This window comes from Dermacentor albipictus, chromosome 10, assembly GCF_038994185.2.
Source record: "Dermacentor albipictus isolate Rhodes 1998 colony chromosome 10, USDA_Dalb.pri_finalv2, whole genome shotgun sequence".
NCBI lineage: Eukaryota > Metazoa > Arthropoda > Arachnida > Ixodida > Ixodidae > Dermacentor > Dermacentor albipictus.
Genome location: NC_091830.1, coordinates 80,817,891 through 80,831,103, shown reverse-complemented (window position 1 = coordinate 80,831,103; position 13,213 = coordinate 80,817,891). Strand labels below are relative to the sequence as shown.

General features: G+C 48.4%; 1 protein-coding gene across 1 annotated transcript; it reads left to right on the top strand.

Annotated features, from left to right (window-relative positions):
- Positions 1-8,591: 8,591 nt before the first annotated feature.
- On the top strand, positions 8,592-12,885 carry LOC135921265 (uncharacterized). Its single transcript, XM_065455574.2, has 2 exons — positions 8,592-11,372; positions 12,299-12,885. The coding sequence occupies exons 1-2, from the start codon at positions 11,312-11,314 to the stop codon at positions 12,745-12,747; spliced, it is 510 nt and encodes a 169-aa protein (XP_065311646.1). The 5' UTR covers positions 8,592-11,311; the 3' UTR covers positions 12,748-12,885.
- The last annotated feature ends 328 nt before the right edge of the window (positions 12,886-13,213 follow it).

The following is a 13,213-nucleotide window of genomic DNA, read 5'->3' as shown; positions in this document are numbered from 1 at the left end:
CAGCTTCATGCCATGCACACAAGCATGTGCGACGGCTCCAATAAAGTTTGTTATTTGGTAGGTTCACCAATTGTCACTTTAGCGGCACTATTTTGCTTTTGCAGTGCCAGAAGGTATTGCTGACTTCATCGCTGAGGTGATGGTACATGTTTTCAATGCTACCCGCGTTGAAATTCTAGTCTCATCATATTCAGGTAAGCACCTTCACTATAAATAACAGGATCCTACGGGTCTTTCTATGTCCCATGTGTGTGTATCATGTTTATATACAATCAAATTTCAAAAAGATTTTGCACAATTTAGACCATACAGATCAAAGGTATACTGTTTGTAGTCCGCATGAGTTATCCAGGCTATCTATTAAAGTGCGATTAGATAATTATATTGGTTTAATTATACAAATCTTTATGTATTCTTCTTCTGGTACGTCATAAAGGACATGTCACATTAGGTATATCATATTAGAAAAGTTGCAAAACGCACACAGGCACATAACTGAAAATTGTTTCCACTACTTTATACTCTACGTGATTTTTTTATGTAGACAGCGAAGTATGAGAGAACAAATTTTATGCCACCGGGACCTCACCCATTCTGGTGAAAACTCTCTCAATTGTGTTTCGAAAGAACGAAGTACGCATGCATATAAGAAATTAAAATAAATTATAGATCCCATGCACTGCGGGAGTCAGAGCTTTGGCGACCCGATAGGACGAAACAGTGCACAATGATGAGAAAAAAGCAGCAAACTTGGACAATGAACGCGTCTCGTAACCTGTGTGTAATGACTATCAGCCGCTGCAGCGTATCTTTCAGCGCAAAATAAAGCTTTATTGAAGGCCGATATTCTGAGGCGATAGCTTCTCGTTATTCTACCATCTTCGTGAAATATGCCGTGTCTCTGCCTTGGACGCGCCGAAGTAAGTTACCTAACGCTATCCTGGCGTTGCGGAAAGATAGCGAGCGTGGTACAGCACCAGCACCGCTGTCAGCTGGAACCGCATGGGTCTTTGGCCGTCAGCGATAATGGACACTGCGAAACTTCCAGGATACTCCAGACGCAGTTTGTTGGTTGTGCGGTACGTGATTCGTGGAGGACAACACCATCTGGAGCTGTTGCAAGGATACGAACATCATTACATTGCTGGCCTGAAGTCTCCCCTCTCGTTGGTGGAGGCACACGTAGCCTCGGGACAGGAACTGTTCTTGTGGCTAGAGCAGCCAGAACTTCAACTTGCACAGCAAACCAACGATGTCTACGAAGAGCACAACGACAAGTGAAATAGCGGGCTCATTATCAACGAAAGCTTCGCTCAAAAGTTGGTTCTAATCCACTCAGTGAAGTTGGTTGGCCAGCGCAACTGGGGTATCAACTGATCGTACACACCAGCGTGGTACAGCCTGGAACTGGGTCTTGCCGAGCCTGGGCTTGACGTCATTGTGGATATTGACGTTGCTGTTCATTTCCTCACTAATCGAGTTCGCAGTGCTCTACTGGCGTCCTAACCGTGTGTGACTAGCTTTTGGTAGAACCGCTAAGTTCTATGTAGCCTGAGAGAGAAGGCGTTCTTAATATTGATGTTGCTGTTCCCTTCGCCGCTCAGCGTTTTCACGCTGGTTTTCGGGGGCACCAACTGTGCGTGGCATTTCCATGGTGCTGTCAGAAGACAAATCAAATTAGTTGCTAGGCTAGTTCTTCTTTTATATACGAACGTATGGTTATGTCACTCTATGCTTCGTATGCTACCATTGCTTCTTTCCTTCCTCTGTAGCTTCCGGAAAGAAGGAATTGTAGATTGGGGCAGCTGCCGGCAGCTGCACTAACCAGGAAACGCTGGCGGCGAAAGCTATGCTTGAAGAGTAGCTTTCTGGTTCTTTTGGTCCCTTTCCCCTCACCTCCAACTCAGGCGCCCCCGCGGATGCGTGCGCAATGTGGTGGTACTCGCATTGGTTGAGTATTTGCTCAAGGACACGAAAAATGCACTGAGGGGCCGAGATATTGGCAATGCCAGAATCCACTACTTGAGCTGGCAACAATGTCCAAATAAACAAGGATAGCTACGAAATGCAGTTACATGGCGGCTCTTTCGCTTGTGCAGTGGCCATGCTTATCGTTTGTGGCGTCTAATCAAGGCGTTCCGGGGAAACCGAAAGGGTCCTTGCGGCCAATGACTCTATTTTCATCGGTCTGAAGGATCTGAGCGATGAATTCGCGGAAGTAGTTGACCTGTGCGTGCCAATGTTCGACCTGCAAATCTAGCCGCATCAGATTTTTTTTTTCAAAAAGAAAGAACCTTACAAGCGAGCCGAATGTTAAAAAGAAGGAAGTGTTTCTGCGTAGCCAGCCTCGAAAAGGTACAAGCAGTTGTTCGTGGGGTTGCTCCACTGCTATAGTTATGATAGTTGACTGGTTTTGACCTTCAGAGGCAACGTCCCACTGCGTATCGTGTTCCAGTATATCATATAAATCATCTCATAATATAGTTACTAACCTCCATCATGCTTTAGGAATCTACATACGTATATTCTGCACTGATAAAACGAAGCCAAAAACTGTAAAATTGCCCGGTAGCGTTGCCTTGGTATAAAAACAAATGGGAATTCCGTTAGTTAGAGTGCACCTTCCTTTGTATAGTTAGCTGATACGTCTGATAAGGTCATCTGCCAGCAATCTTTGGCGCTTGTACGTGCTAGAAGTACGCAGCCTTAGAAATACGACACGGGCTTTGGAACACAGCAGATACCTGCCGCCCGCAAGAATTATCAAATCCAGTGAAACTTGAGAAGTCAATAAAAGCGAATCAGCCCAAGCTGAGTTTCTTAGAACAGGTTTCCAAAGTTTAGTGAGCGTTTTCTTTAGTCAAAGTCAGTTGTAGTAGTGCAAATGCCTGACTTGTAAATGAATTGAACTAGTTGTATATGAATTTAGCCGCATGCACAGTGTCGCAATGCACGGCACTGTGCGCAGGTGGGACGCTCCAAAATCTGGATCGAGCACTGTTTGCAGACGCTTCCAAGTTCTTGCAAGTAAATAAACTGACAACTCGCCGCATCGAATGAGAAAACTGCGTGTTCTGCTTGTGCCGCCAAACTATAGCATGTTATGGCAGCCACGTGTTGCTTCGCGGTATAACATTAGTCACGATCAATTTCAGACCTTCCATGGCAGTAATTCCTACAACCTTGCCTGCTTGCAAAAGTACATTAGCGGGAATATTCCTGCTACTTAAAGCATCGGTACCACTAATGCTGGGGCAAAAAAAAACTAGAAAACAACGAAATGAATCTGAAGCCTACACCATTAAATTGATCAAAGCGCCTGCCTTAAAATGTACATTTCGCGCTTGGAAATGACAGCGGGATGCTTAAAACAAACAAAAAGAACGCTGTGGTCTACTGGCCGGTAATGAAGAAGCCGACCTGAGTGAAGCATTTCGAAGAAACCGGTATAGCATCCGTGAACATTTGCCAATGTGGAAGTTTTTCCTTCAAGTCGCTCTTCGATGCGCAACGTCTGCTTCTTTCTAGAAACGATAAAATCATGCATTGCTGTCTTTCCACCACAATGACACGCCATAATCGTAAACTACAAAAGTATTTCGACAACTGCTTTTTTCTTTCCTTTCCGGGCTCCTGCGCGGCGGCATTACAATGGTTTGTAAACTACGAGGCATTCAGAGCATAGCGTGATAGGACACTCTCCTTTGTTTCAAACCTGGACCTGGATCGGCTCTTTCTCAGCGCGGCCAATAGGTAGCGACCATTTACCTGGAGTCGCACAAATACAGCGTCGCTGTTAGAAAATTTCGGTGGACGCTTATAACTTTCTAAAAATGTGAAGGCGAATGCCTAGCTGACCCTTTGTTGATCTACTTTTGAACATTCAATTGAAATTTCTGCTGATCTACTGCCGAAATTCTTGATGAACGCTCTGCTAACCTGCTGTTTAATTTTCTGATGAACACTCTACTCATGGGCTGGCACACATTCGGCTCATTTGCTGTCGAGCTTTCCGCCGGTCTTTTTGTCAGGCTTTCTTCTGGCATTTAGTTAAACTTTGCTAGGCTTTCAAAGAACTACCTGTTGACGTTTATACACATTCTGCTGGCATTTATGAATTGTTCTATTAATGTTTCTAGAGCTTTCAACTATAGTTTGTCTTACCTTCTGCCAGAGAACGAGAAGGGAAGAACGAAATGCAGGGAGGTTAACCAGACTGAGTTCCTACCCTACACGTGTGTAGGGGAGGGGGGAGTGAAAGAGAGTGAGAGAAAACATGAGTATATACCGCACTTTCACATGTAATAAGCTAGGTGTAGGATGTCTATAGTCGGCCACTCAAGTCTGTTGCCTTCAGGTAGTGAAGAAGCGCTCGAACTGCTTTCCGGGCTAATGAACTGTGAGGCCAGGCTCCCAAGATCTTTGCTTCTCTAAATGGCCTGTCATCCACTCTATTCAAGGCACACTGGAGAGTCTGACGTTGGTTATCAAAGTGAGAACAGTGTTACAGAGATGACTGACGGTGTCTTCACACTTGCACTTAGCGCACATTGGGGAGTCCGCCTTCCAATACGACAGCTGTAGGTGAATGCTACTCCTACCCACACCGACACAGCAGTGTTGCGTCAGGTCCTGGAAGGTTTGCTGTTAATTTAAGTTTCGATTATGAGTTCAGGCTGTATAGCGTTCTGTGGTTTATGCCAGTAACTTAACGTGATGGTATGAGCGAGACTGCGAAGCTCTCTTGCAGCGTCTACTCTCAATATAGGTATAAGAAGTGTCGGTGCGCCATCCTGGGCACGTTGGGCAGCGTCATCAGCGAGGTGATTACCAACGATGCTACAATGTCCCGGCAGCCACTGAAATATGAGATCATGTTTTTGTTGAGAAGCCTAATGGCAAGCTTAGTTGATTTTAGACACGAGCTGTTCATAATTGCCACGTTGTAAACCTCGTAAGCTCTCGAGGGCAGCTTTTAAATATATTGTCCATTTGTTAGGCGGTTGTTTTTCAATCTATTCGACAGCAGCTCGAAGAGCGGCCAGTTTGGAACCTGTAGATATCGTTACGAGTAAAGTCTTAAACCTGATGACAACCGATTGGGATTGTATAACAATGGAGCCCGTCGAATTTTCCGAGACGGAACCGCCCGTGTAAGCAAGGACTCGGTTAGCTTATCAACAATGCAAAAGTTCCAATGTGATCTTGATAGCCACGGGGGTCAGGCTAGCTTTCTTCTCTATTCCTGGAACAGCAAAGTACACAGCAGGTTTTTTTAAGCACCACAGAGGGGATTGCGTTCTTGATGCGCCTGAGTGCGTCAATGACGAAGAGTGCCGCTCAGCCGCAACTGATCTGGGGAACGCTGCCTTGAGTCCTATCTCAGGCAAGCGAGCGAGATGATGGCCAGGGACTCTGGATATATGGCGAACATGCGCCCGGAATGTGTCGATAGCTACATAGGTCATTATTGGGTGGTCTCTCGCGGTGACAATTGTTGCTACGGTCGAAGCACTTCGAGGTAGCTCTAGACATGTCCGAAAGGCTTGGCCTTGAGTGCTCTGTATGACACGGATGTAAGTTATATTACTATTGGAGAGCACTCGTGTGCTATATTGCAAGTATCCTAGGAAGAGCGTCCTGTATAGTTGAAGCATAGATGCCACGGGTTTGCTCCACGTTTTACCGGCAAGAAATCTTAGTTTATGGGCGATAGAAGTAAGCCTCTTCTTTAAGTATGAGATGCGGGGGCTCCATGAAAGGTCTGTGTCCATATTAACGCCTAGGAATCGGTGAGACTTCGGATATGAAAGTGTTTAGTGGTCAATAGAAATGGAGTACCAAGTCCTGGGCTTGCGGGTAAAAGCGACTAAGGCGCTCTTCACGGTCGAAATGCTGAGGCCTTGAGCACGCAGGTACGGTGATGTTAGGGTTACAGCTTTTTGGAGCCGTGCACGCACCTGGAGACGTGTAACTGCCGTGGCCCATATGCATATGTCGTCAGCATACATGGAAAGGTTTACTGTGTGTGGTAGAACGTCGGCAAGTCCAAGGATTGCAAGGATGAACAAAGTGTGGCTAAGAACCCCACACTGCAGTACGCAACGGCAAGTGCAATGGTCAGCGGTTCGCCCATCTGTACTGTGTAAAAAGAAAGATCTTTTGAATAGATAGCTCTGAATCCACCGAAACATGCGTCTACTAATTCCATTATTTTCCAGGGCATCAACCATGGCTTCATGCATTACATTATCATATGCGCTTTTCTAATTGAGGAAAAGGGCAACCGATATACGCTTGCGGTGTTTTTCTTTCGCAGACGTCACGAGGTGATGATATTGTCGACAGAGAAACGGCCTCTTCTAAACCCAGCCATGGCCTTGGGGTATACGTTGTGGCGCTCAAGATACCACTCTAGGCTTGTGAGAATAATTCTCTCCATTACCTTCCCAACACGCCTGGACAGCGCAATGGGTCGAAAGGACACTAGGTCAAATGGCCACATTCCAGGTTTCAGGAGTGGTATCAAGCGGCTGGACTTCCACCGCTCAGGAACGACGCCATCATTCCATGACTGGTTGTAACAGTCCAGAGGTCTACCTCGGCCATCTTCAACTAGGTGGCATAAAGAAGTGTAGGTGGTGCTGTCTGGTCATAGTGAAATGAGCGCCTGCATGTGGTCATAGCGGCGTCCAATTCCTCAAGTCAGAAGGAGATATTCAATTCTCGGAAGCGTGTCGCAGGAACCTCAACCAGAATTTCGCTATTGATGGTCACCACACTGCCCGCAAGCTTCACACATAAATTTTCCGCTATATCAGCCTTCGAGCGGCCTTGATAGAGGGCTAGGGCGCAGAACGGGTGTCGTTGCTGTGGAGACGAGTCAAGGCCGCCGACGGTCCTCCATATGATGGACAGTAGCTTGCAGGCGGTTAAATAATTCGCAGAACGTCTTCCACCGTTGTTCCTCCAGCATCTTCATAGGAGGTTGGAGTTTCTGTATACGTCGAGTGACTCTAAGGTCGTGAAGCGACTTGCTGTGCCTGTATCGCCCCTCAGCCCTAATGCGAATCGTTCGAAGTCGCTCAAGTTCCGTGTCGAACTCCGCACGTTTTTTAGCAGATGTAAAGGTGTACTTACACGATTCCAATACACTTGTTATAAGGTTCTAAATGGTGCGGGTAAATCCTTCTTTGCATGTTTCTTTCACCATTGCCTTATATGTTGACCACCTTACTTGTCGGCAAGTAGAAAAGGAAAAGCTTCCAAATCCAGTGATTCCTACGTAGGTGGGAATATGGTCACTGACATGAGTCTCAATGTCAGAGAAGCATCGAATATTTTGACCAAGATGCCGTGGCACCATAGTCAAATGTAAGCAACTGCCATAGGTTGCATCAGGCAGTTACGACGGACTGCCATCGTTCATAATGCTGAGTTCGGGGCCGGAAGCGAATTCCACAAGTTTCCGGCCCTTGGAATCTATTCTGGAGATTCCCGAAACCAAGTGATGAGCAATAAAGCCTCCCGTGATAATTCAAGATCCAGAAGTTGCCGTCAGGATGTCGCGCAGTCGGTCGCCGTCGAACCGACTATATGGGCAGATGTAGGCTCCGATAAGGGTGAAGACTACTTTATTCTTTGTAATGCGGAGACACACGTATTGGTTACCATCATGAGGCTGCAACGAGTGGAGAATGTAAGTTAGTTTCGTACGGATGTAAACTATTACTTTGCTGGATTGCCCGCACGTCGACTCAATAAAGGCTTCGTATCCAAAGAGTCTTAGCGCTTTTGACACGTTCGGTTCACATATTACCACTACAGGAAATCGGTTCGTAAAAACGTATTGGTGGAAATATTAAATTCGTGATTTAAGTCGTCTTGCATTCCACTGAAATATCGTCGCACTGAGCACTTCATCACGGAGTGAAGGCAGTGAAAGAGCCATTGTGCTTGCACAAGAATTGCAAGCACAGGGCTCAGGGCATCCAACACTTGCACTGCGCTTTGAGCGGTTGGCGTATTCGAGTTGCGCACAAGCGTGCAAATCGCATTTATCAAAGATTTGAGCATTATTACAATTCGGCGGTCATGCTCTGTCAGCTCATCTGGGTAAGGGGTGAAGGATTCTCGTGCCACTCTTTGTTGGGGCTTTTCCACTAGGCTTATCCTTAGCAGTGATGGCCATGCTTCATCCGCGGCATTCTGTTCAGCTGCTCCATTATCAATACGCGGTTTGGACACATTCTGCACTGGGGTTGGAGCGTATTCAACATCAAGAGGCTTTGCGGCACGCGTATTCTGTCTACAGAAAGAAGAATTTTTAAAGAGCGTCTGCGACGGGAATGATGTCGCCTGACGTCAGCAGCTGCTTCACGATCTGTCGACCGGTCCCTCATCAATTCCTTCAAGACGGAGACTTCTCTCTTAACTCTTGGATATTCGTTTGATGAGGTGTCGTGGGGCCCCTGACAGTTGGGACACTGTTGTGTCTTCGTCATGATAGTTCTGCGCATGCGCAGTGTACTTCCGCTCCTTCTTTCCACTCCCACTTCCCTTCCCACTTCAGGGGATAAATGCTATCGCATGCCCCGAAATAAACGTCTTCTATGTTCGAGCGGTCTGTGCCTCGTAACTGTTCGGGCCGCGTGCCGTGGCTATGCTACAGTGGCGACGAGCCAGGATACCCCCCATTCGGTGAAAGAAGACCCGGAATCGGCAACCGCGAAGGAAGCCTCGCCGACGACAAGCATGGCTCATCATATGCTCCCTGCATTCAACGAAGATACAGATAAGTGGAAGCCGTATCTCATTAAGGCAGATGCCTACTTTGAAGCTAACGGAATCACCGATTCAGCCAAAAAGAGAGCACTTCTCGTGGCAGCATTGAGCACGCAAACCGTGCAAGTATTACCCGGCAGGGTCGCACCGCGAGCCCCAAACGCGTTGAGCTTCGAGCAAGTTGTCGAGGTGCTAAACGAGTACTATGATCCGAAGCGACATGAAACAACGGAAAGTTTCAAGTTTTTTAACCGCTGCCAGATGGAAGGAGAATCTGTCACGCAGTTTCTGGTGGAAATACGCCGCATAGCCGATAACTGCAATTTTGGCAACGCCTTGGAGCGGATGCTCAGGGATCGTATTGTATGCGGTGTGCGGTCAAAGGCCCTACAGAAGCAATTACTGGCAAAGGCCGACCTCACGTTAGCGGAGGCTGAAGCGCTCGCAATTTCAGCTGAAACTGCCGAGAATGATGCTATGAAAATGTCATCCGAGCCAAAGGTTTTATTGAAAATGCAGGCGGCTCGAAAAACGCCGTCCGGGGAAAACAGAAACGCTGAAGAACATCTAGAATGCGGAAGGTGCGGCAGCTCAAAACACGATGATGTCAGTTGCGGATGGGCAAATGCACGTTGCTATCGCTGTGGGCGGCGGGGGCACCTTGCTAAGAAATGTCAAAGTCATCCTAACCGCGGAAGGTTAGCTACCAGAGCGATGCACGCAAATACACTGGCTACAACGGACACAACGCCAAGGGACGAGAGCAGTGATGAAGTCCACCTTTGGAAATTGGTTTCGGAACGTAAAAATTTTATTGAGCCGCCAATCCGCCGCTCATTTACATGGGGCGGCGTTCAAGTAGCCATGGAAGTCGACACCGGGTCACCAGTATGCGTCATTTCTCGGGAGCTGTACATGAAGCATCGAAACTATTTGCCTGCCCTGAAGCCATCACGTGTGAAGTTGTCTTGCTACGCAGGGCGGTTACCGGTGCTGGGCGACCTGACATTACGTGTGGGCTTCAAAGACGTGCTCGTGGACTGTCCCCTCACAGTGCTCGACTGCGAAGGGCCAAGCCTTTGCGGAAGGGACCTGCTTACGCTGCTGGACAAAGCTGGTGCACCGGTGCTACATGTAACACCGGCCTGCGGAGCCACAGAAACGAGCGAAATGGACACCTGCAAGGTTAAGGCCATTTTCACAGACTACCAGGTCATCTTTACCACGGAACTCGGTCTAATGAAGGGTCCTCCAGCAAGCCTGCACCTCAAAGATGGAGCAATTCCAAAGTTTTGTAAGGCGAGACCTCTTCCTTATGCTTTACGCGACAAGGTAGCTTTGGAGCTGGACCGACTCGTTTCCCTTGGCATCTTATCGCCAGTCAGCCATTCGGATTGGGCAACGCCCATAGTTCCGGTGTTAAAGAAAGATGGCTCGGTGCGGATTTGTGGTGACTTTAAAGTTACATTGAATCCGGTTTGCGCACTCGAACAGTATCCTATTCCTGTAATCGAGGATATGTTCGCAGCTTTAAGTGGCGGTGAATGTTTCAGCACCCTCGACTTGCGCGACGCTTACAGTCAGGTGCCTCTAGACGAAGCCGCACGCAAACTTTGCGTAATAAATACGCACAAAGGCTTATTTTGCAATAACCGGCTTCCGTTCGGAATATCGTCAGCACCGTCGATCTTCCAGAGAAAAATCGACACGATTATCAGTGGCTTACCCGGAGTTCAAGCCTATCTTGATGATGTAATCGTGTCCGAGCAGAAAGGCGATAATGGTGAGCGACTGAAAGCCGTCTTAGAGCGTTTTCGGGATCATGGGGTTAAGTTACGCCATGACAAATGTAAATTTCGACAACCGGCAGTTGTATACCTCGGACATCGCATTGACGGCGAGGGCCTTCATCCACTAGAAAACAACGTGGAAGCTATCATGCGCACACCTTATCCACGGAACGTGACCGAACTACGGGCATTTATCGGAATGTTGACTTTCTACGTGAAATTTTTGCCAAACATGTCAACGTACCTAGCACCGCTGTATCAATTATTGGAAAAGAACGCACGGTGGCAATGGAACGCACCGCAAAAGGCCGCCTTCGATGCAGCAAAAGAAAGTCTGAAAAATGCGCCAATTCTTGTACATTTCGATCCTGCAAAGGAACTCAAGCTAGAGTGCGATGCGTCTTCACTGGGTGTCGGAGCGGTTCTGTTTCACTCGATCAATAACGTAAATAGACCGATAGGTTTTCGCTCAAGAACACTGACCCTAGCAGAGCGCAACTACTCCCAGTTAGAACGTGAAGCGTTGGCTTTGGTTTTCGGTGTAACGAAATTCCGGGACTATCTTCTAGGTCGTGAATTTACGTTGGTTACGGATCATCAACCACTCGTCAGCCTGCTGAGACCCGACCGCCTGACGCCGACTATGGCGGCTGCGCGAATTCAACGCTGGGCGCTGTACCTCGGAGGCTACAAATACAAGCTTCAGTATGTTCCTGGGAAACAACTACTGAACTCGGATGCCCTCAGCAGACTACCACAGCAGACTACCACAGCAGACCACCGGAGACGCAGTTGAAGGTGAGCCCCCGGAGTACGTACTCGCACTCGAAAGCTTAGATGAAGGGGTGGTCTCAACGCGTGAACTGAAGGACCTAAGAGCCGTCGACTCGACATTGCGTAAGGTTCAAGATTATGTGTTACACGGTTGGCCAAAAAGCAAGACAAACATAAAGCCCGATTTAGCACCGTATTATGAGCGTATGCTAGAATTGTCCTTGGCACACGACCTCGTGTACTGGGGAAATCGCGTCGTCATACCAAGTGACGCCAGAGAGCGTTTTCTACAACTTCTTCACGAAACCCACCAAGGATCATCGGCTATGAAAGCTGTGGCACGCTCCCTATTTTGGTGGCCAGGTCTTGACCGCGACATAGAGCAGCGTGCGGCCAACTGCAGGAATTGCATAGCAAATTTACCCATGCCACCGGCCGCACCTCCCCTAAACTGGCCGAAGACGGAAGAACGGTGGTCGCGGATTCATATCGACTTCGCAGGACCCGTAACCGGGAAGATGGTCCTAGTTGTAGTGGACGCGTACTCCAAATGGATCGAAGCGATTCCCATGAAGCATGCAAATGTGGAAAGCACAATAAGGGCTCTGAGAAGCATATTTGCCCGTTTTGGTGTGCCACGTACAATAGTATCGGACAACGGCACACAGTTCATGTGTAAGGAATTTGCCACATTTATAGCAAAAAACAACATCACGCATCTGTGCACGGCACCTTTTCATCCACAGTCAAACGGAGCCGCTGAAAGGGCGGTGCGAACGATAAAGGAGGGTATTAAGAAAATGACGGAGGCGATCTCGACGAGAAATTGGTACGGCAACTGTTCAATTATAGACGAACACCTCTGAAGACTGGACAATCGCCTTCAGAGATGCTCCTCGGGTATCAAATAAGATCGCGTCTAGACACCTGCTTCCCTGTGACTGTTACAGGTCCAACTGAGGAGAGCCACGACTGGACACTGCCGCCAGACAGCAGCGTGTACGTCCGCAATTACGGACAGGGAGAGAACTGGATACCTGGTCGTGTCAAATCGGCGACCGGAGCACGAATGGTAACCGTAGAGACTCCCACTGCCATTGTCAAGCGCCACGTCGATCAGGTGCGCCGCCGCTCGGATTCATCACCAAGGTTTCCGGATACGACTGCTCGTGGTCCAGGGTCCAACCAGACGCCAGGTCCCAGCACGGCCACCAATGCAACCACTTCCTTGGAAGCGGCCGCCCCAGTTAATTCTCCAGATGCAGGCCAAATTGCGGATGACAGCATTCGACCTCACACCCCTCCTCTCCCAACTAGCTTGAGTCCGGCCGAAGCTTCGCAGCAAGTCCTGCGCCGGTCAACGAGGCAGCGCAAGCCAGTGCAACGGTTCCATTTTTGAGGAGAGGGCAGTGTTGTGTCTGCGTCATGATAGTTCTGCGCATGCGCAGTGTACTTCCGCTCCTTCTTTCCACTCCCACTTCCCTTCCCACTTCAGGGGATAAATGCTATCGCATGCCCCGAAATAAACGTCTTCTATGTTCGAGCGGTCTGTGCCTCGTAACTGTTCGGGCCGCGTGCCGTGGCTATGCTACAGACACTTAAAAGTTTTAGCCTGGCAACTGTTTGCAGAGTGCAGAGTTTAACGTCGGTGGTGGGCGTGGAATTTCGTGCGCGCCTTCCTTTCCTCGAGGTCCGCTATACTCAAGATTGACGAGTTTTTGACCCACGAAATTTAGCTTGGGCCAATGGGAACATCTCAGAGGGCGGTAATCTCCCCGACGCTGTTCAACATCTCCCTGATCAACCTGTTGAGGGCCTTCAGCAAGATCCCGAACATAAACCACGCGATCTACGCGGACGACATC

Bases quoted from the DNA above. Each gene is read 5' to 3' on its own strand.
- LOC135921265 (XM_065455574.2), top strand. From the start codon at position 11,312: ATGCCCTCAGCAGACTACCACAGCAGACTACCACAGCAGACCACCGGA. The intron at 11,373-12,298 runs GTGAGCCCCCGG...TGACTGTTACAG, and splicing joins CACCGGAGACGCAGTTGAAG to GTCCAACTGAGGAGAGCCAC.